The 24,975-nt window shown below is 38.5% G+C and overlaps 1 protein-coding gene across 1 annotated transcript in view; it reads right to left on the reverse strand.

The window, feature by feature from the left end:
* LOC126184854 (protein piccolo-like) overlaps nt 1-24,975 on the reverse strand; it is a 173,531-nt gene that overhangs the window by 16,118 nt on the left and 132,438 nt on the right. The window contains exon 6 of the mRNA XM_049927461.1: nt 975-1,083. Coding sequence (XP_049783418.1) covers nt 975-1,083 — 109 coding nt within the window. The remainder of the gene's footprint in view (nt 1-974; nt 1,084-24,975) is intronic.

Raw genomic sequence — 24,975 nt, forward strand, 5'->3', positions numbered from 1 at the left:
CAAGATAAGTAAGCCACCAGGTTCTCTCTTTGCCCTCCTTTCATACAAAACAACACAAACACAATGTTAAATTACACAAGTACTCATCACAGCCATTCATATGATACAGGTTATTCATCAGACACTTCATAACTGGTGAGACAATGGTAACAGCAAATTGCCTCCACTATGACCTATCCCAGAACGGCAGTGCTGAATTCCTAGAGTAACTCCAATGATGTTTTTCTGGCTATTGGTCATATTTTGGCCATAATCACTCTTGCTTTTAAAGATGTTGTGGTGGACACTATGTCTGCTTGCAATGATATACAAATCTATGGTGAAATTCAGTATGCATTTCCAAAATTTGTTATTAGAAAAAGCTACGTTAAGTGATAATCTCACAGGAGATTTCTATAGATGTGCTTCTTTTGTTTCATTATGCTTATATTTTCATTCACAATCTGGGAGGTGTAATTCCAACCAAAGGAATTATTTCTGCTACATATTGTATATCAATGACAGAAGATTCAATGAATTTAGATAGCTCCTAATGATGAATGGATCACAAAAATGTTATACTCAGTCAAATAGTAAACATTAGCCAAGTTTCTGCAGCCTATATCCTATAATGCAGACCACTATCAATAAAAAGTAATGTGATAAAAATTGGTGTGATAACTAATAAATTAGCAGTGATGAGAGTCTGGAAGTAAAAGAAAATAAATATTCACCAGAGCACATTGATGCAGGAGGGAAGTATCTTATTTGAGGTGCATGAACATGTTTAGCCATGTCTAATATCAATATGTGTAAAGTTAACAATGAATCATTAGAGAAACAGATAAATTTTTTTAAATGTGTGAGACTACAGTCACTAGAGAAATTTCAGAATTATGTGTAGCATCCAATATTCAGACATATACAGACAAACAAATGAGATGAAATAAACTTTTTTTATATTTGAAAATGAATTTCTGCTGAACTTTGCTCACCTTTTCACCACAATTTCAATCTCACCCTCTGTATGTGATATGAGTCTTTGCACTTCTTCAAAAGTTTTGCCTGTCAATGGAACACCATTCCATTCAAGTATTTGATCACCTGAAATTCAGATATCACATAAATAAAGTGTTTGGACCATCAAAGTACTGCAGTATATTAAGAGATCATTAACAATTTCAGACTTCACAAACTAATTAACTTGTAAAAATGAAACAATTTTTTTGAATGGGGCCTCCATCAGGAGTTGCATGCACCATGACCACCACAGAAGTATTAATAACAAAAGGAGGGTCAGCATTGGTTGGTGGAGTAGAAATGTTTATTTCTGTTGCAAATCAATTTCAGTCACTGCATGAGCATCATTAGTGCTAGTATTAAAGCCCTGTGGACTCATAAATACAAGCAGTAAAACTGCAGTATCTGCAGATATTAGTGAAGAGTTCTTGTCAGACCACAGGTACAAATGCAACAGGGCTAGTTGCTTTTGCCTCTAGCCTGTTCTGTAGTAGAAGTTTGACGTATTTTCTTATTCTGTTTGTAAATACTGGCATTGACTTTATATGTGCTGCACCTTTTTCTGAAATTACAAAAATTACTCTGGAAAATTAAGGTTTTTCCAAACACAAAAACATGGTCCAAAGTACAAAATGGTCATCTACCTAGGAGTAATTGTTTTATTGAAATTGAACAATATAACAATCAAGGAAATCTTTTCAATACTGTTTTTAATTGTCTGACCATTACATTATTACTATAGTACACACCAATAATCAGCAACTGAAATCAAATTAAGCAGAATTATTATCACAAACCAGTAACAAGTTAAATACCTTTTGATACTGAAGCTATTGGAAATTAACATAAATTTCCATTTTAAAGACTGATGAAATTGTTAAGACATTAACAAAACTCATTTAATTTGTAAAGATTCCATCTTCCATGGTAAAAGACCTTCTTCTGTTCTGAGGCACAAGATGGTGCATGACTAAGTATGGATTAAATGTTGAAACATTGCATAACTAGTTCTAAAAATATGTAGAATTGTACTTGTCATGAAATTACATAGCTGAAGATTTAACAATATATTCCAAATAGCTTTAATGTATTATAACTCATTCAAATGTGTAGCACTCAAATTATTTACAAATACTGCACAAAACATAACCTCATATCTGGCAACATAAAAACTGTGGAAAATGACGTACACTGCTTCTAGCAGTCTCTAGTGTGCATTTCTTCATGTGATTTTAAACCCAACTACTAAAGTACTGACCAACAAACATTATGTGTTATATGAATGTCTCAATGCAGCTGATATCAGTTATCCTTTCCATTTCCTTTCCTTTATCCTCCTTTCTGCCTTCAATTTACAAACATCATATGTTCCTAGGTATACTATCTTCTAGGTTCAACCACCTCACCTACTATTTACACTATAATAAACTGACCAGACCAAATGTTAGGCACCTCTTAAAAGAGCACACTGATCGCTTTCTAATGTAGCAGGTGATGTAGTACTGGTATCAGGTGACCATGTGACCCTTTGTTACTGACAGAGGTCAAGATAATGCTGCGGTGTCTATGTGCCAGTTGGTGGTATTTGATCAGAGCAGTAGAATGGGTCAATGTGTGAGCTGTGACCCATGGTTGCATATTGAATGAAGTTGTTCAATTTTCTGGTGTCTTAATGCAGGCTATCCAACACGTCTACAAGGAATTGCATACCACCTACAGCCATATACCATGGCATAACAACATTGGTCATAAAAAGATCTCAGATCCCAAGTGACAGTTACTGGACCATTGACCATTGTCAATTGCAATTTGTTTGTAACCAACAGGGATTGCTGCTGTCATTGAGTGCAGGTCAATTTTCACAATTTTTCAAATGGAAAAACAAACCAAACTGAATGCAGTAGACATTTGGAGTTTAGTACCTTGCAGACAGCCATTGCTCATTGTGACACATAAAGTTGCATGTATTTAATAACCAAAAACTAGGCAGTAGCTGATTGGAGGCATTTAGGCCTGGTGAGTTGCTATTTTGCTTCTTTTAAAATGACATGTTGTATTGTGTAGTCAGCTTGCAGAATGTGGAGAGAGTAGTTCAGGACAAAAATGGTTCTGTGATGTTTTGGTGGTGTTTCTCATACTGTGATTCAGGCCAACATTCTTAGGTTACCATGAATATGGACCAGGAAGTTTATTTCAACATTGTTGATGAACATTGTTACGGAGATGATAGATAAACTCCAGTGGAAGACTCTGCAGGAGAGAGGCTCAGTAGCTCGGTACGGGCTTTTGTTGAAGTTTCGAGAACATACCTTCACCGAGGATTCAAGCAGTATATTGCTCCCTCCTATGTATATCTCGCAAAGAGACCATGAGGATAAAATCAGAGAGATTAGAGCCCACACAGAGGCATACAGACAATCCTTCTTTCCATGAACAATATGAGACTGGAATAGAAGGGTGAACTGATAGAGGTACTCAAGGTACCCTCCGCCACACAACGTCAGGTGGCTTGTGGAGTATGGATGTAGATGTAGATGTAGATGTAGATGTAGAAAAAGTGTGGCCATTTCTTCTACATGTTCATGAAATGTGTGCTGTGGAGAATTCCCTCTTTCAAGATGATGACATCTACAGGATATGTTCATATGGGCGTACGCATACATTCCTAGTTTGGCATCCATACAAGCACCCTATGACACCTCCACTGTCCTGCTAAATTACACCATTCATCCCACATAAGCAGATGAAAAGCAACAATCAACAGTCCTATAATTTGGTAGTTCATTGAGTGACTTGATGTGTGTATGGTATACATGAAGAAACTTGTGAGCTCTCTTCCTCATCCAATTGAAACCATTGTCAAGGCTAGTTGCAGTGTAATATGGTATTACCACAATGCCCATGGGCTGACTAATGTTATTAGCTGATATATCATGGCAAGAAGTTGAAATGAGCTAGCGGGAATTGTGAAACTTCATGGAATGTTCTGTACAATGGGAAAATTTCAAGAATCACACCAGATGCTGACCATGTACATAATTGTCTTAAGTTTCTTCTTTTTAATTTTTATCTATACAGTGATGTGTACTTATCTATATTCATGGAGAAATGCACTGTGCATACAATATCTTACAATATATTTAGTTAGGGGAAAGTTTAACCAATTTTAAAATTAATTTGCTACTCACTGTAAAGATGATACATTGAGTTGCATACAGGTAGAACAAAAAGACTGTTATAAACTGAGCTTTCAGCTAAATACTTCTTCAGATATGAAAGGAAAACACACAGACAAAGAGGTACACCTCACCCACACACAAATGCTAAAGCTCCAGCTGCTCTGGCCAGCTGTAAATGTTGCACTGAACAAAAGCAGCAATCTGGAGTGGGGCAGGAAATGGGGAGGGATAGAGGGTATGGCTGGGTGGAGAGAAGACAACTGTGCGGCAGAGTGTGCAGGTACTAGAAGGTGTTAGGACAAAGCTGCAACAAAGTACAGCATAAGGAAGTTGGTGGAATGGAGAAGGGTGGGGGGGGGGGGGGGGGGGGGGGGGGGGAGGGGAGGGAGGACAAAGAGAGAAAAAGGAGCAGAGAGAGGAAAAGACCAGTGAGTTCATAGGCAGAGAGGGTGAACAGACCTGAAATGGGAAGAAGTGACAGAATAGAGGGCGTGTAAACTTTTGGATGGAGGGCGTAGCGACAGTAGGCTTGAGTTGTAAGGATAACAGAATTAGGCAGATAGGAGCTATTTTTACAGCACATTCTCCACTTCTGAAATTACCCCAACTTCAGCCTGCAGTAAATTGCTGCCACCCTTAACCTCCGCCCTCTGTCCTATCACCTCCTTCCAGTTCATGTTCCCTTACCCTCATCATGCGCCCACTCTACTCACCTCTTTGCTCCTCCCCCCCCCCCCCCCCCCCCCCCACCTTTCTTGCCCTCCGTCCACCTTCCCTGCACAACTTCAGATTCAGATAGCTGCTTTCATACAACGCATTAATTGCAGTCTGGCCAGAAGAGCCAAAGGCAGGGGTCACTCGTGCATGATCTGTGACTGCTTGTGTGAATGTCTGTGTGGTTTCTTTTCTTTTCTGAAGAAGGCTCTAACTGAAAGCTCAGTGTGTTACAATTATTCTTGTTGTACCTATCTGCATCTCAACATGTCATCTTTAAGGTGAGTAGCAGTCTGTCTTTTTCATAATATTGCTGATATTTCAACCTGGACTTTCCATTGCTTAAAAATTAATTTGATAGTTTAAGAGATTTAGGAACCAAGTTCAAATGCTATTGCTCAAAATGTGGTTATATACAGCTCATGTGACCTGCTTATCAACTTATTATACTCTGTATTTCAAACAGGAAAAAGTGAAAGATGCCACAAAAGTTACATTCTTAACTGGATGGAATGTGTTCAATATACCAAAATATTTATGAAAATTGCAAAAATCATAAAGAATGGCTAATCTTATTCCTTACTTGAAATATGTGTAGAAGTGGTTCCCAGCAGTAAGTCATTATGATTGTAAAAAGTTGATCTTCATAATGGTCAGCAATGACCTTCCTTTGAAACAAAACAAGTAGAATAGGTCCACTTGGTCTGATGTGAGTCCTGACCTAAATACTATTTCTTGTTTTTACTGCTCTCTTTTATGTAATTGATATATGAGGGTGTGCTAGTAAGTAATGCCTTCTAATTTTTAATGCAAAAATACCTGAAGTTTCTGAAATAAAATGAATGTTATTAACGTTCTACATCTTTACTCTTTCTGTATACATATTTGCAGCCCCCTGCCAATAGAGGGCTCTATATTATGGCATGTAACATGGCAGTATGTAACTTAGCTATGTCAGTGCATGAGAAACAGCATTCGAAGAGTTCATCCTTACATGGAGCACTCTCTTCTTCTGAATGATAGTGCAAAACCACAAACACGTGTTGCAAAATCTGCAACCTTGGGCTCACTGTCGTTGATCATTCACCACCACAGAGCCCTAAGTTGGCCCCATCCAAGTGTCATTTGCTTCCAAGACTTAAAGTTACTGATGAAATGGTGCAAGCAGAGGTGTGGTTGTGTCCCCGTTAACAAGGTCAAATATTTTAACTGTTGCCTGCTTGGCTAATAATAACTATGTCATTGTCCATATGCCTCAAACTACTATGGGCATTGAAACAGCAAGACTGAATAGCTTCACTTTCTCCTAACATAAATAGTATTTTTTTTCTTTTTCTTATAAAATCTGTAAACCATTCATACATGAAATATTAAAAATCTTTAAGCTGTAAACACCATTTATGGAATATACAGACAATCGAATAACTTAACTGTCAGATGTACACAACTATTGCCTACCATTTCTATTTTTTTATTACTAAATAATTAATAGCTCCATATTTTAACATTTTGTAAGATACATGCATTGATTGTAATTTAAATATCAGCAGTGTCATCTTAGTTAGTTTGAGTTATTACTAGAACCTATCTGTGCATAAGTAAAACTAGAAAGAGGACATCATAGGAGAATTGTGGTTGTTTTTGTGGACTATAGTCTGAAGACTGCTTTGATGCAGCTCTATAAACTATTCTATATTGTACAAGCCTCTGCATCTCTGAATAATTACTACAGCTTATATTGATTTGAAATTATTTACAGCATTCATTCCTTGGTCTCCTTCTACAATTTTAATCTTCCTGTCCCCAACACTTCCATCCATTACCAAACTGACAATTCCTTGATTCCTAAGGATGTGTCCTATCAAATGGTCTCTTTTTTTAGTAAACTTGTGCCATAAATTTCATTTATCCCCAATCTGATTCAGTAGCTCCTCATTAGTTATTTGATCTAACTATATAGTCTTCTGCATCTTTCTGAGGCATCACATTTCAAAAGCTTCTTTTCTCTTCTTTTTTGTACTGTTTATTGTCCACATTAACAAAACTCATCTTCTCATTTTACTGTTTTCTTTGTTTTCTAATTCACTCACCATATTTTACATCTGTTGATCTTCATCTTGTACCTACTTTTCAAGGCACTAGCCATTTTGTTCAACTGTTCTTGCAAGTTCTGTGCTGTCTGTGAGAGAATTACAATGCCATTGACAAACCTCAATGTTTTTATTTCTTCTGACTTATATATAATTCCCTCAACATACAGGCTAAATAAACCTATCTCACTCCTTTGCAGTCACTGCTTCCCTTTCCCATCATTTGAGTCATATGACTGCAGTCTAGTTCCTGCAGAAGTTGTAGATAATCTTTCACTCCCTGTATTTTATCTGTGCCAGCTTCAGAATTTCAAAGAGTGCAGTCCAGTCAACAATGTCAATAGCTTTCTCTAAATCTGCAAATGCTACAAACACAGCTTTACCTTTCTTTCAACTGTCTTCTAAGGTATGCCTACGGTATGTCATAAGGTCTGGAATTACCCAAGGTTCCATCCACTTTCTGACTGAGCAAGATATCCAGAAATGGCAGTCACCCTTCTCCACATCCTCCACAATTTGGATATTCTTGTGGATTGAATTCAGATGCTGAAAAAAGCATGACAGTTCTTCTTCACTGTGGGGCTGTATTACAAAAGTATCATCTACATATCACCAAAAGACTTTTGGTTTAAGTTCAGCAAATCCAGTGCCCTCTTCTTCCATAAAACAATTAGCTACCAGAGGGGATGCCAACACTGTCAATTTGCTCAAAATATTCACTGCTGAATAAAAAGTAAGTTCAGGATAGGCGATGATGAAATGGTGCTGTTCAACTGACTTTGAATTTATTGCTGGTGAGTGACAATGAATCCATGAGAGGGACTTAAGTGAAGAGTGGGGTGACATCAAAGCAATCTGATTCATTGACTTTAAATGATTGCAGTCTATTAATAAACTCAACAGAGTTGTGAATATAATGCAAGCACTTACCCACAAAATGTCTCAGTAGAGAAGCAAGATGTCTAGCTAAGTCATACACTATGTGATGAAAAGTGTCTGGACACTTGGCTGAAAATGACTTACAACTTCGTGGCACCCTCCATCAGTAGCGCTGGAATTCAATATGGTGTTGGCGCACCCTTAGCCTTGATGACTGCTTCCACTCTTGCAGGCATATGTTCAATCAGGTGCTGGAAGGTTTCTTGGGGAATGGCAGCCCATTCTTAACAGAGTGTTGCACTGAGAAGAGGTATTGATGTCGCTCAGTGAGGCCTGGCACGAAGTTGGTGGTACAAAGCATCCCAAAGGTGTTCTACAGGATTCAGGTCAGGACTTTGTGCAGGCTAGTCCATTACAGGGATTTATTGATATGTAACCACTCTGCCACAGGCCATACATTATGAACAGGTGCTTGATCATATTGAAAGATGCAGTTGCCATCCCCAAATTGCTCTTCAACAATAGGAAGCAAGAAAATGTTTAAAACATCAATGTAGGCCTGTGCTGTAATAGTGACACACAAAACAACAAGAAGTGCAAACTGTCTCCATGAAAAACATCATCTGACCATAACACCACTACCTCCGAATTTTACTGTTGATGCTACATATGCTGGCAGATGACGTTCACCGGGCATTCATCATACCCACACTCTGCCATCGGATTGCCACATTGTGTACCATGATTTGTCAATCGGCACAACATTTTTCCACTGTTCCATCATCCAATGTTTATGCTCCTTACACCAAGTGAGGCGTAGTTTGCCACTTACTGGTGTGATGTGTGGTTTATGAGCAGCCACTCAACCATGAAATCCAAGGTTTCTCACCTCCCACCTAACTGTCATAGTACTTGCAGTGGATCCTGACACAGTTTGGAGTTCCTGTGTGATGTTCTGGATAGATGTCTGCCTATTACACATTACAACCCACTTCAACTGCCAGCAGTCTCTGTCAGTCAACAGATGCTTTTTTACTGTAAATGATCCTTCACATTTCCACTTCACTATGACATCAGAAACAGTAGACCTAAGGATGTTAGGAGTGCTGAAATCTCATGTACAGATGTATGACATGAGTGACCCCAATCACCTGACCACATTCAAAGTCCATGGGTTCCACTCTATTCTGCTCTGTCATCATGTCTAATGACTACTGAGACTGATGGTATGGAGTACCTGGTAGTAGGTGGCAGCACAATGCACCTAATATGAAAAATGTATGTTTTTGGGGGTGTCCAGATACTTTTGATCACATAATGTATGTCTGATTGCTGATATTGCTCCTAGTAGGGCATAATAGAAGATCTTCTTTGTGGATCTTTGGAAGACCATATAACCTTAGTGGAACAGAAATGGGAGTTCTTAATATTTTCACAACTGCTTGCAAAGTAGAAGAAGCATTCAACATCTCTGAATTTTCCTGTCTGCTCTTCCTGTGGGGTCTTTATCATTCTTCCAGTATGTTGATTTACTCAGTAAGTTATAAATATTCTGGTCATGTGACAAGAACACAATGGTGTTTCCCCTGTCCTCTGGAAGGACCAGCATGTGAGTGTGTAACTTGTGTATTGCAGTACTTTCCATGAGGGAAGCACTATTCTTCTGTGGTGGAGCTCATGTAAGTATGTGAAATGTTTCATGCCTTATTTGTTCTACAGTGTCATTGAGAAGAGTTCTAACACCTTCTTCCACAGCACTAATAAAATCAGATAAAGGCAAGGTTCTAGAAGTAGGTATGAAGGTCAGGCCAGTCTTCAGCACTGATGGCATTATGTTGTTGAAAATCTTATCCCTAAAATTCTCCACGGAGCCTCAAAAAGCACCTTCCTGTGGTAATGTTGCTAATACACAAGTAAACTTTCATTTTTTTTATTTTTTAAATTTTTTTAGACTCCTTATCAACCCAGTCCAACTTGGCCCAGGTCATCTCCATGTGCAGATAAACCAACTGTTATGAAATGCCATCCTTATAATAATGAGTAAAATGAATCCTCCTCTTTGTAGTGTTATTTTTGTCTTACATGTGATGAACTTTGCCATGGTGTTCTTAATAAAATATGTAATTCTGACAAACTTTGGAATGAGACCACTGTCCCAGCACTTCAGTAGAAAACACAAGGAACTTAACAATCTCTCTCACTTATTACATACCCTCTCCAACTTGTGAACCCATCACAAACTATGGACATTCTTCAAACATTGCTACACTGCACTAATGTTGTGTCTGATAGAAACAGCATTGCAAAGGAGTTGGATTACCTACAGTCCAAGTTCAAAGATTAAGCATATTCTCCTCATCAGATCAACTCAGCCTTAGGGAGGAAGAAAAATGATCACCCACATGAGCAAGAGCAGAATTAACAGTCCACGGTATATCTCTCATATGTCAGCATATTTTGTCAAAGTTAGGCAGAGTCTTCAGGAAACATTATGTCAAAGTATTCTTCCAACCAACCACAAAGACTAATGCTCTTCTCAGTGCAGTAAAGGATAATAGGATTTGTGGAGGGCTGGAGTCTACAAAATACCTTGTTAATGTGGCAAAGTGTACATTGGTCAGACAACGCACACAGTATATGAAAGTTGCATTGAACAAGGTTGCCACACTCACCTTTTGCAGCCTGGTACATTATCCATAGTTGAGTATTGTATTACCACAGGAAATTCTAGGGATTATTCTGCCATGGAAATCTTGATGTCAATGAGATTGTCCAGGAATTAAATTATTAAGGAATTGGTGGAAATACATTAGGCGGAAGATCTTATTAAGCGTGATAGTGACTTTCAGCTGGGTAAGGTGAGGGATCTGGTGATTTCTTTAATAGCTGCAGAAGGAAACATTTTATTACTAGAGACATGTCTAGTGACAATTAATTTTATCTGAATTTTAGCTCTGTGAGCTCATATTGTGACAGAGAGCTACATGTAGTATCACCATTACACATGTGCCTGCACACCATGGGTGCAGCAATATTTGAAGAAGGTTCAGAACTCAATAGAGGTTGCTCATGTAGCAGCCATCTTTGTGCATGCATCTCTGCACCAGTTCTTGGTGTAAAGTTAGCAATGTGAACCAAAAATCTCTAGTGCAAAACACTCGCATAGATGACTGAATGGTTATTAGCTGATATATCATGGCAAGAAGTTGAAATGAGCTAGTGGGAATCCTGAAACTTCATAGAATGTTCTGTACAATGGGAAAATTTCAAGAATCACACCAGATGCTGACCATTTACATAATTGTTTTAAGTTTCTTCTTTTTAATTTTTATCTATACAGAGATGTGTACTTATCTATAGTCATGGAGAAATGCACTGTGCATACAATATCTTACAATATATTTAGTCACAACTGGTTTCAATCATTGATCATCTTCACAGTGGAAAAATATTGTAACAACTTCACATGTCATATGTGCTATTTAACCAGAAAAGATGTCATAGCTGACTTGCCAACATCTGGAGAAGATACTTCATACCAAGTCATAATTTGTACTGACTTCAACATAAATGTAAGAGCTGATGACAGGTTTGCCATTTCTCTGAAGGAGATGGTATCTACAAACGGCTTAACCTTAAACTTCAGTGAGTACACTAAAATAACAGCATCTTTTGCAACATGTATAGATAATATAGTGAGTGGCATCAACTATGGTGCTACAGAAAAGTTCATCTTGGAATTAGGTATATCTGACCATTCTGCCATTTTTATCTCATGGCCAAGTTTAGATAAAACTGTAACAGTGAAACGAGTCAGGAACTTCAGTCAACACAATGTGAATATGTTTAGCTCAAGACTATATGAAACAACCTGGGCTTTCAGCAAGTGGTACTTAGTGAACACAAACTACAATGCTTTTGTATGAGAATTTATGTGTTTTCAATGAATGTTTCCCCTTCATAACAGCATGTAACAAAATTTGTAAAAAGAACTCATGGATAACTGAAGGCATCGGGATCTCTAGTATTAGAAAGAGGAAACTGCACATGCAGGCAAAGAACAACCATGATGCAGGATTTGTCAGCTATGTAAACAAATACAAAAGAATGTTTGGTAGAGTAGTTAAACAGGCAAAACAAATGGCAAACAGTAAATACAAATGAGATGCCACAAATAAATCAAAAGCTGTATGAAAAATTGTCAGTAGTGAAATAGGTGCAGAAAAAACAAAAAGTTTTAATCATAAGTTAGAAATAGATGGGGAAATGATTACAAACTCCAGACATATTTTTGAAGAATTCAACAGGTATTTCATAAATTCTAACAAAATTGACAAACTCCCTCCTCCACACGTAAGTCCTAATATAATGCAGCACAGATCAGTAGAATTCAAATTCACTCATGTATCCTGCTATTAGGTGGCTAATATTATAAAATCCCTCAAGAATCTCAAATCTGTGGGCTGGGATGAAGTCCCAACAAAAATAATACAGGCAGGATGTGATAAAATTGCACCCTAACTCTGTCACATAATAAATCAATCATTACATGAGGGCTGCTTTCTGGATAGGATGAAGTATGCAGAAGTTCCACCTATCCACAGAAAGGACAGACAAGAGGAGACAGGAAATTTTCACCCAGTATCAATACTACCAATTATTTCTAAAATATTTGAGTGAGTAGTGTGTAACCAACTAGAAAAATATAACAAAAAACATAACATTAATCTTAATAATCAGTATGGATTTAGGAAGGGCCAAAGCACTGCGCACACTATTAATGAACTAATCGCTAACAGAAGCAAATGCCTCAATAACAAGGAGAGCATATCTGATATCTTCTGTGACCTCAGTAATGCATTTGGTATGGTAAACCATAAGCAGCTGCTCCTGAAATAAGCTTCTTATGGCTTCCATGAAAAATCTTTAAATTGGTTCAAGTTATATCTCAAAAATAGGAAACAGAAGGTAGTTATTCAACACAAGGTCAAGAAAGCTTGCTCTAGTTGGGAGGAAATACAAGCAAGTGTACCCCAGGGGTCCATACTAGGCCCATTACTATTTATATATTATATATATGACATGCCAGGTAAGGCAACTTCAGATACGATTCTGTATGCAGATGACTCAACAGCAGTAGTCTGCTGTAAAAACACTGAAGAATTAGCACAGAAAACAAAACAGACTCTTCAACAACTAGAAAATTGGATAAATAATAATGCTATGAAACTAAACCTAACAAAAACACAAATTGTACATTACAGGACCAAACAAACTGTTGAATATGTAACCCAGTTAAGTTATGAAGGCAGAGAACTGATAACTGCAGAATCTGTCAAATTTCTGGGAGTGACCATAAACAAAAACTTCTCATGGACTGATCATATGGATTGCTTACTGGAGCAGTTAAATAGTTTTGTTTACGCAATGAGGGGTCTGAATATAATAACTGACTTAGCTGTTAGGAAAATTGTGTATCATGCATATTTTATATCAGTTGTAAGATGTGGTATACGTTTTTGGGGAGTTGAAATAGGAAGCCTCCTCAAAGGGTTCAAGCAACAGAAAAAAATTATAAGAGCTATGAGTGGAACAAACAATAGACAATCATGCAAATCTTTATTTGCAAGCCTTGACTTACTGACAATTCCTTCCATGTATATGTATGAAACAGTTCTCTTTGAGTTAAAAAACCCACATCTCTATGAGGGAAATTCATTTACACATGCTTATGAAATAAGGCACAAACAAAATTACATGTTACCTTGCCACAGACTAGCATTATCTGAAAATACTCCATATTACATGGCTTTGAAGCTTGGGAATAAAATCTGATCAAAGCTGAAGGACTTCAAGTTAGAATCCACCAGCACAAACATTGAAATATATTTAAAAAGCAAATGCTACTACAGTTTGGATGATGTTTTAAATGAGGAAGACAAGTAGGTGATATTACATTTGTCTTGTTTTCCTGTTTTTTCTACATTACGTTCTATGTGTATGCTTATGTTCTCTTTTAATGGAGGTATATGTTCTTTTTATATGTGTCCACATTTATAAACTATGTATCATGTGAACTATGTATCCAAATATCTAGATGTCAACATATATACTACTTTTATGAAAGTGTGTGATCTTTGAAGTATGTCTGTATTTATAAACCACAGAAACAAACATGAAAAATACTTTAAAAGAATGATATCAAACCAATGTGGAAATTTTAAGAAAAAGGAAGAAATCTGACATGTAATTATCTTTTTATGTTGAAATGTGCTTCTGGGAGCATCCATATGCTTTATTTAAATGTGTCTTGTTTTAGAATTATTTGTAGACAAGTCACCAATGTATCAATCAATTCATGTCACATTTCATGTGACAATAAAGATTCTATTCTATTCTACTGGTTTAAGCAAGCACAAATGATTCTTTTCTGATTGCTTAACCTGGTATTATGGTGTGAAGTATCTTCATCAGACATTTGCAAGTCAGCTATGGCGTCTTTTCTCAGTAAATAGCATGCATGACATGTAAAGTTATCACAATATTTTTCCACTCTGAAGATGATCAATTATCAAAAACTGGTTGTGAATAAATATATTGTGAGACTGCACAGTGTGTACCATGTATTTCTCCAAATATATAAATGCTGTTGACAGTTGGCTCTAAAAAAATTGTAACTGTATTCAGTCTCTCCCTATTTCACTTTCAAATAGATGCCTGCACATGTGCGCTCACCCCCCCCCCCCCCCGCACTGCTTTATTACACTTATTACACATTCAGAAATTCTTAACTGGACTCAATGATACATTATTTCAGTGTGTGTTTGAAGGTAATTCTGTTATCTATTAAATTCTTCTCTTTGCTGGGTAGATGTTCAAAGATTTTAGTGGCTGAATACCTTAGTTCTTTCAGTGCCACACTAAGACTGAGCAGTGGACAATGTAGGTCATTTCTCTTTTTAGTACTATATTTATGAATAATATTGTTGTCTTTAACTTGGGACTGATTATTGACAATAAACTGGTAATGGGAGTCAATGTATTGCGCTGATGATGTCAGGGTGCCCAACAGTTCAAAGAGCTCGAGAGATGAAGTTTGGATTGTCATACTTGTTCTTATACCTCTCCTGATGCTAACATTTTTTTCATTTATGATATCTTATAATTAATAATGCATATACATTACACAATCAAAAGTATCCAGTTATCTGTGCATAATGCAGGATTGACCACTGTATGTACCAAGAGGCAGACTTCCAGTATAAAAGGAGGCAGGTAGTATTGATTTGTCAGTAGAGAAGCAATAACAGCAGAATGTGTTGGTCAGAAGAGCACAATGACTTTGAATGTGGACTAGTCACTGAATGTCATCTGAGTAACAAATACACCAGTGGTCAAGCAGCTCCTCATAAGCCACACAGTTCTGTAGACAGTGCTATGTGATGCTTGGGGTTGTGGGAAAAGCAGGGCCACTGCACAGTTGATGACTGGAAATGAGTGATTAAACAAGCTATACCCTGTGGCAATCTGATGAAAGGATTTAGAATTTGTGAATGCCTGACAAATGTTACCTTCCATGATGTGTAATGGCAACAGTGAAGTTTAGAGGAGGTGGCGATAGAGTATGAGGGTGTTTTTCATGGTTAGGGTGTGGCTCCCTTATTACACTTAAAAATGCTCTATATGGAAGGATATGAGCACATTTTGCAGCATTGTGTACTGCTTATAGTAGTAGAACCATTTGGAGATGGTGATTGTATCAGCAAAACAATGCACCCTGTCACAAAGCAGCATCTGTAAGGCAATGTTGACATTACAATTTCTGAAATGAACTATCCTGCCCAGAGTTCTAGCTTGAACTCAATAGGAAACCTGTGGGAAGACTCAGAATGTTGACTTCATTCCAGATCTCGTCGTTCACCGTCATTAACTTCTCTTGTTTCGGCCCTTGAAGAAGAATGGACTGCCATTCCTCTGCAGACATTCAGATACCTCATTATAAGTGTCCTAAGTAGAGTTCTGGCTATCATAAGGGTAAAGGGTGGATATACCCCATATCGATGTCCACTAATACGTGTCCAGATACTTTTGATCAAATAACATACAATGTGCACAGGAAGGTACAAAATTCTTATTCATGTAGTATTTCACTAAATTTTATTATTCACATTATAATTTGCAGTCTACTGCTGACAACAGTATGTTGTTGTTGTGGTCTTCAGTCAAGAGACTGGTTTGATGCAGCTCTCTATCCTACTCTATCCTGTGCAAGCTTCCACATCTCCCAGTACCTACTGCAACCTACATCCTTCTGAATCTGCTTAGTGTATTCATGTCTTGGTCTCCCTCTACAAATTTTACCCTCCACGCTGCCCTCCAATACTAAATTGGTGATCCCTTGATGCCTCAGAACATGTCCTACTGACCGATCCCTTCTTCTAGTCAAGTTGTGCCACAAATTTCTCTTCTCGCCAATTCTATTCAGTACCTCCTCATTAATTATGTGATCTACCCATCTAATCTTCAGCATTCTTCTGTAGTACCACATTTTGAAAGCTTCTATTCTCTTCTTGTCCAAACTATTTATTGTTCATGTTTCGGTTCCATACACGGCTACACTCCATACAAACATTTTCAGAAACTACTTCCTGACACTTAAATCTATACTTGATGTTAACAAATTCCTCTTCTTCAGAAACAACAGTATAAATAGTTAAAACAGAAACACTTTGTTTAAATAAATATTCATAACTTATTGTACCTTTAAACAGAGCCCACCAATATGCCATCTGATTAAAAATTGTTTGTTTCTAAATTGATGTAGCTTATTTGAGAGCCCTCATACTCATCTTTGGAGCAAATGTTTTAATTTTTATAAAAATTAAATATTTCAAAAGTTATTTATATTCAAAATTTTGATTTTCCAGAATGTTTCTATCAAGAATGCTGCTATCTTAATGCATAATTTGGTATCCCTGATTTTTATATTTACAAAAATATATGGTTTTTCTGAAATAACCTGTTAGTTCATTAATTATTCTAATTACAAAATTTCACTATCTACAAAATTCTTTGCAAACTTTTTGAATCCGAGTTCTCACTAAAACTTCTCTCCCACAAATTTTTTCCTTATATTTTTTCTGTTTTCTAATTATACATCTTTTAGTTAAACAGATTTATTAATTGCCTATTGTGTCTTTGTACCTTTCATTTTTTTGTTCTGTGGGAGTCGAGATGTTACGTACGGTAACATCGAACCCAACATTGAGCATTTGCTTGTTTATAATGAATTAACTTTATTTTGCTCATATTGGTACAAACACATCCGCTGGAATACAGAGTTCGGAACACACTGAGATCAACAGTTTTCAAAGAAGTTCGTTCTCAAAGATGAGGCAGTCGACTCTTGCAGTCGATAACCGCCACAGAGCCCCCGCTGGTAGTGCGGAGCACGGTAAGGATGATGAGAGGCGTGTGTGCACCCACCCGGCTGATGGCGCAGGTGTGCGTGACCGATCGTGTCGTACCAGGTGCTAGTGCGAGGTGCAATTGGACCGTTTCTCGATGTGTTGGTAGGCATGACCAGCGGAAGGAAGGAGGCGCAGAAGGCGACAACAGGTTGACCGTGGCATGCTGCTGATGGCATGGTGGAAGCAGAAGGCAGCGGCGTGTCGGTGGGGAGAACATCGTCATGCCGAGGCCGTGTGGTGCAGCGGGGTTTTGATCCGATCAAAGGTGCAGAGTGTGACAAAGATGCAATGCGATGTGTTGCCAAAGTATTTGCCAGCGAGCTCCGTGGTAAGTGCAATGTATCCGGTAACAGTTTGTTATTGGCCATATGACATAAAGGAGCAAGCATGCTGTGGCTTAACAGGTTGCATAAGAGATGCCGGATGAGCAACACTCGCTGTAATGACGGAGTTATAGAGGCACTTGATGTCGCAGCAGGGGTGAAAACAGCAAGCTGCACATGACTGACCTTGGCGGTGGATGACTTCAGTATAGACAGAAGTCTACACCGAAGAGCCTGTGGACAGTGAGTGTGTTACGGCGGTACACGGCAGGATGTTCCGAGTGGAGCTGACAATGTCGGTGTTTTGATGTGTGAAACAGCCATGATCAAAGGTTGGGGGGCGTGGCCGTGAGCCCTGTGCACGAGGCACGGCAACGGCGAGAGGTGGTGGAAGGTGGACGTGGTTGGCAAAACCACGGTCGGAGCAGGAAGGCGATGAGACGTAATGTGAACGTGAAGAAGTCAAATTGGCGGATGAACTACTGGTCTGTGGTGGAGAGGCAACACAGTTCGATGGAACTGGAGCTATGTGTGTGCTGTCGCTGTCAGTGCTGTGGTCAAGTCGAAGCAAAAATGGCAGATGTGTTGGTCGTACATTGCGGAGGTAGTGAAGAGGGCAGCAAAGCAAGTGGTACTGGAGTGCTGCTGGTTATGCCGTGGTACAGAAACGAAGTGTCTGGAACCACCGAGGAAAGGTGGCAGCGGCATAAATAAGTTGCTTGTATCACATCAGTAATGTAGAATTTCCACTTGAGGCAACATGATGATGATAGTTGTGACATCTGGGACATAGATCCATGTAGCGTGATCGTCAGGGTATTAGTTGTAGCTGGTAGTAAGGGCAAAGGATCGTCAGCAGTCGGAGGCGGAACAATGACAGGAGCATCTCGTTGCATGTCGTGCTCAGTCGGTGTCGGCTGCAGCATGTGTAACTGATCTTGTACAAACAAGTCGTATGTCGCAATTTGCTCACGTAGCTGTTGCAGTTGTTCAGGCAAAAATGTATGTCGTGAAGCAGTCTGCTGTGTATCACTGAGTAAGATGGGGTCGAAGTCAGAATCTGTCTCTATCAAAGGGTAACCTGGCGTACAAGACAAGGTCAGCAGCACAGTATTGACGTAACAGTTCGAGTAGAAGAGACTGTGTGTGCGATCGCGAATGTGAAACTCAGTACTCGGCGGTGGCGGACTGAGAACGTGTTCACTGCTGTATGAAGCATTGATATGGCTGAAATTGTCGTCTGGGGTGGGTGAACAAGTTGCGGGCGCAATCCAGTAGTGAATGGCCGGGCGGTAAGCGTGCGTACTGTTGGTGAGTTGTTGACAAGATGCGGATGTGGTAGCCGTGGCGGGATCGTATGTCACGCAGCTGTTTGTTTTGACTGGACTGAGGTCAGTGAGCCAGCAGGTGGCAGCCATGATGTCGCTGTCGGTAGTGGTCGAGCAGATTCGGTGTGGCTCGGGTGCTGCGGAGAGGGAGGCGTGGCACGTCCAGTGTTGCACTGAGAAACAGCCGGCATTGTCGTTGGTGTAATTGGTGCGTTGTCGTCGATCAGTAGGATGTCCTCGATGAAATTGTTCCTGTGATGTTGGTAACAGGCACTGAATAAAAGTGGCTTCTGATCTGGTGTACAAGTGCGGACAAGCGGCAGAAAATTGGGTGCGAACATTCGAATTCTGGAAGACAGGCTGTGTGGAAACTGGGTGGAACAAATTTGCACACGGCGTGGAAGATGTGGTACCTGTGACAGGCATTTGTGAATTCTACCTGGCATTTGATTTAGCCGTAGTTCAGAGTTCGTGCAAACTGGGATTTGCAACATAGTCCCCGTTTGTTGCAGTCCATTGTTTGGCATGTTTGTCCGATGTCGAAGCACTGCACAAAGTTAATACATTACGCAAAAGCAAGTCAAAATTGTCCAAATTAATCAGCAAAGCAGCACTGCACTGTCCGGAAGTGAAATTACCGATACATTGAGCGGGTTTTGACGGACGACTTGTGCGCCTCGGTCGCATTGTCGATGTGTGAGAAGGTGAGGAAAGTTACCAAAAAGCATGATTCACACAAGAGTCGGGAATTTACACACTAATTACACTTCCTGTACACTGCATCCAGATGCGGCACAATGCGAAGTCAATGGACGTAGAAATCCGACAAAGGGTTGCTGCATTGTTTGTCCATGGCAATGTTCCAGTACACATTTCTGGCATTGTAAGTGTCGTTATTGAGCATTGGGGTTACCAGTGTGGGAGTCGAGATGTTACGTACGGTAATATTGAACCCAACATTAAGCGTTCGCTCATTTATAATGAACTAACTTTATTTTGATCATATCGGTACAAACACATCCGCTTGAATACAGAGTTCGGAACACAATGAGATCAAAAGTTTTCAAAGAAGTTCGTTCTCTAAGATGAGGCGGTCGACTCTTGCAGTCAATAACTGCCAGAGTTCTTTTATGTAAATATGTAAAATGTAATAGCTATGTTATTTACTGATTTGCAATTTCTGTTATATATGTGTCAGTAAATAGGTGTCGCACATGAAGCCTCAGTGAGCTGATGGCCAGTAGCTAAAATGTGGAGATCTATGTCCAGTCAGTCAAACTTCTGTGTAAAATTAGTAACAATAAATATGAGTGAACTGAAAAAAGAAAATTAAATTATCTTGTATTATGTCATTATTAACTATTTGAATAACCTAGCAGTTACTGGAAGAAGATTAGATTGATGGATTTTAATGAGATTAAAGAGATGGCCGACAGGTCAGTAATGTTACAAGCTGTCTACAAGAGATACTAGAGAGGACACAGCATATTATCCTTATTTAACTGTTCCTTTGAAAGAACACTTTTTCCTACAATCATGTATTACCACAGAATATGATACCTCAAGGCATTAGTGAATGAAGTTGAAAAAGGCTGTTGACTTTTTGAGATATTAATCTGCCGAATATAGTATTATTTATAACACAAAAGTAGCAGAGGTTAACCATTTAAAAAGATCTGACACATGAATTACAGTTTAGATTCTTATCAATAGAAATGTCTAAGAGTTTAGAATATTATGTTCAATTTATTAATTAACTCTCAAGCCTTCTTTCTAATGAAGTAGTCAGGCCTCGTGCAGTACTGAATTGCAAATATTGAGTTTTACCTAAGTTCATTGACAGTCCACGTGCAGGGAAACAGCTATTAATTTTTAAGAAAATTATATTAACATTTTCAAGTGCTGGATGTTTTCCATTATCTTTAATTATAATACTTCCATAATCAGAAAGTAAAACTATGAAATTTTGACCCTGCAGTGGAATGTGCACTGATACGAAACTTCCTGGAAGATTAGAACTGTGTGCCAGACTGAGGCTGAAACTCATGACCTTTGTCTTTTACAAGCAAGTGCTCTACTGACTGAGCTACACATGAATCACTCAGAACTCCTTGTCACAGCTTTGCTTCCACAGAACCTCAACTCCTACCTTATCTACTTGACAGAAGTTCTCTTGCGAATCTTGCAAGGCTGGCACTCTATGAAGAAAGGATATTGTGGGGACATGGCTTTTCCACAAGCATGGGGGATGTTTTCAGAATGAAATTTTCACTCTGCAGTGGAGTGTACATTGATATGAAACTTCATGGCAGATTAAATCTGTGAGCTGGACCAAGACCCGAACTTGGGACCTTTGCATTTCACAGGCAAGTGTTCTACTGACTGAGCTACCCAACCACAGGTTTTTTAAACATGACATCCTTTTAGTTAGATATGATGAAAATCATTCACCAACAAGATCTCTGATACTACTTTATTTGGTGGACTCATTGCAGGAAAATGTTTTAAAAATTTTGTTACCTTACTGCACTAAGTAAGTTCATCTATCAATCCACTGTGCACACTAGAGAAGAAATTAGTAAGTATATCATAAACAGTTACCTATATGATCACAGAACAGAAGACAGCTTGGACTAACATGAACCAAGAAAGGCAAACAAAAATATATGAACAGCATTTTTATCAGGAATTAAAATGGTATAATAATTTACTCAAGAAGATAAAAAAGAAAAGTAAATTACATTTTATTAAAAAAGCAGTTATAGTGTACCCCTTACGTAAGGCATACTACACAACTAAAGATCACTTACAAGAGAAAAACCCCATCTTGTGCCCTTTGGTGGTAAGATGGCCCAGTGGATAGCCCGTCAAAAACTGAACACAGATCAACTCTGAAAACAGGAAGAAGGTGTACTGAACTGTGGTAAAACAAGCAAAATAGAAACAGTTAATGGTCCAAGCTCAAGATGTGCAATATTGAGCAAACTCAAAGAACTGTAGCATCGTCGTTGTGTGGTCATGGTGTTGTACTACACTGTGGGAGGTTTGTGTTCAAAATTTCTTCATGCCCCATTTTTCCCCCACAAAATTATGAACTTTCTGTCTGGTCACTGATGTGTCTGTTCTCCTTCTGTAGTCTTGGCAGTTGTCACACTATACATTGGTTATAGAATATGAGTCACGTGGTAAGAATATATTACCATCACAAGTAAATGTGTTGAATAGTCAGAGCAGGAGAGATGCCACATGGACCTCTCACAGAAATGAAAACAACAAATAAATGGGTGTGAACTGTGTTGCAAAAAAGGAAATTCCTTTCTTACACCTTGTAATGTCCCACCAGTTAGTGAGTAGTTAAAAATGGTTTAAATACCTGTGAATATCTTGCCTTTGGTGTCCCTTGACAACTGCATACATGAGCTAAGATATGCTTGTTCAATAAATGCAAGATACCATAATGGATTTCACTACAGTGATGTAGGTCACAACTAAAGTAAAGTAAGTACGTAGATTTATTCACTTCAAAACCTGTATCTTACAAGCTCATGATCAATCTTCAGTGTAATAAGCCTCGTTGTTACTACTACAGCTAACCGATGGTAGCACATACTACACTGATGATATTAAATAGTCCAGATGCAGTAATTTGATAGAAATGTGTGTGTGAGGTCCATTTCATTGTTCAACACTAATACTTGACATAGTACGAATATAAAGTCACAAATCATTCTGCATTTCGCGATGTTAAATCAGACTGTTTAACACTCTGAAATAATCCATCACTGAAATGTTCTAATATGCTGTTTTAGACAATGTCCAACACATGAGTTGCTCTATTGTAAATCCAAACCTGAATCATGCACCAAGAACTTATCTCGATTATATGCACGGATCTGTCCTCTTGTGGGTCCAACACTCATCTGCTATAACAATACTTGAGGCCGAGTATTTATACTCTTCCTACAATGTACTACTGGTTATAATAATGCAAAAAATAGTTTATAATATGAAATAGTTTGACAACACTATCAAACACTCTGTAATATTCCCTACTTTGATAGAACAAGTTAAAGACATTTTTTAAACACACAAAAAACCCGTTAATATTGAAATTGCAGAAATAAGCATTCTAACAATGCTAAACGATCAATTATCTGTATTTTGTTAATGAAGCTTGAGATTTAATTCCTACCATTTACAGATGATGTGAATGAAATATATTATTCTTTTATCTAAACATTTTCCATATATCAATTTCCTGAATCTGATTTTGATTGTTTATGGTACAAGGGTATTGTAACTACTATTGTTTGGTATTGCTATTATTCTTCTAAAAGCCTTTTTCATATTATGAAAAAGTAATTGAATTATAGCTGGAGATAGAGTGTTGACCTAGTAATACATAATGTAGGGGTGGTATCCATAAGCCGGGAATGTTACAACCTTGCTGTTGCAAATGACTGGACAGACAGTTCATAATCTTGTGAGAAAAGAAAAAATAGGCACAAGGGAGATTTGATATGGACCTCCCACTTTGCAGTCCAACACTGTGACAACACAACAATGACACCATGGATATTCCAGTTCACTCGCTGTGGCACATCATAAGCTTGAATTGTTCACTTCTTCTATTTTATTTCTTTTTCACAGTTCAGTACACCTTCTTTCTGATTTCATGCTTGATCTGTGTTCAGTTTTTGATGGGCTATATACTGGGTCATATTATTACTGAATCTGAGGGTGGTCCAATGCAAAGTTTCCCTAGTTAGTTCCTCAGAGTAAGGGTTAGTAAAAAAGTGACAACTAGTGTGGTGTCACCGCCAGACACCACACTTGCTAGGTGGTAGCCTTTAAATCGGCCGTGGTCCATTAGTATACGTCGGACCCACGTGTTGCCACTGTCAGTGATTGCAGACCGAGCACCGCCACACGGCAGGTCTAGAGAGACATCCGAGCACTCGCCCCAGTTGTACAGCAGACTTTGCTAGGAAGGGTTCACTGACAATTACGCTCTCATTTGCCGAGACGATAGTTAGCATAGCCTTCAGCTACGTCATTTGCTAAGACCTAGCAAGGCGCCTTTTTCCTTTGCCATTTATCTTGTGAAGCATGTACCATCAAGAGAGATGTTCACCAATTGTGGATTAAAGTTAAGTATTCCAGAAGCTATGTACTAATTTTGGCTACTATAATTCCTTGTCATTTTCCAGACCTCACGCCAGCCTGCGTGAGCTTAAACACGTGCCTTTCGGCTTCCTCCAAACTCCGTGAATTTGCTCCTGCCAATTCACAACAACTAGAACACCTTTGCTACATTTTGTGTACACAGTGTAATATTTTAACAGAAAACTCATATGTCCCAGACTGGTAGTCCATAATACTAAAATTTCATCACATTTCCTGAGATCAGAATATCACTCAACATAAGAGTATACTCAGTCATTACTTTAGACTGGAAGAGGGGAAGTCATGGAGATATAACAGAGGTATGGCAGCATGAACATGTTCTTCAAGTCGTCTGCAAGGGTATGTGGTGCATGCGGCAGTGAAGTGTTGAGAAAATAAATTAACTGAGTATGATTATTTTTCATATTATTAAGTTAACTTGTTCCATGTATGTACAAACATAACAGCATTGTACACCAGATATAATGAATGAGGCAGTGTGTTTGTCGAGACATTGGCCTCCTGATTTAGATTTCTCATGGTTTCTGTAATCATTTCCGGCAGATGCCACAATAGTTCCTTCAACAGGACCATGGCCACCAACCTATCCTCTCCTCATTAAACATATGTATGCATGTATGATTTATGGTTTTCCTTGCATTAAGCTGAGTAGTCATTGTAAGTTGATCCTTGGATGAATTAATCAATAACACTACAACTAAGGAAATCACATATATTGTTTCAAAGAAATTAATGTGTCAATGAATGTAACTGACTTAAGAAAACCCAGGGAAACATAAAATCTTGTTATCTGGATGCATGTCCTG

The sequence above is a fragment of the Schistocerca cancellata genome, chromosome 4 (assembly GCF_023864275.1).
Source record: "Schistocerca cancellata isolate TAMUIC-IGC-003103 chromosome 4, iqSchCanc2.1, whole genome shotgun sequence".
Classification (NCBI taxonomy): Eukaryota; Metazoa; Arthropoda; class Insecta; order Orthoptera; family Acrididae; genus Schistocerca; species Schistocerca cancellata.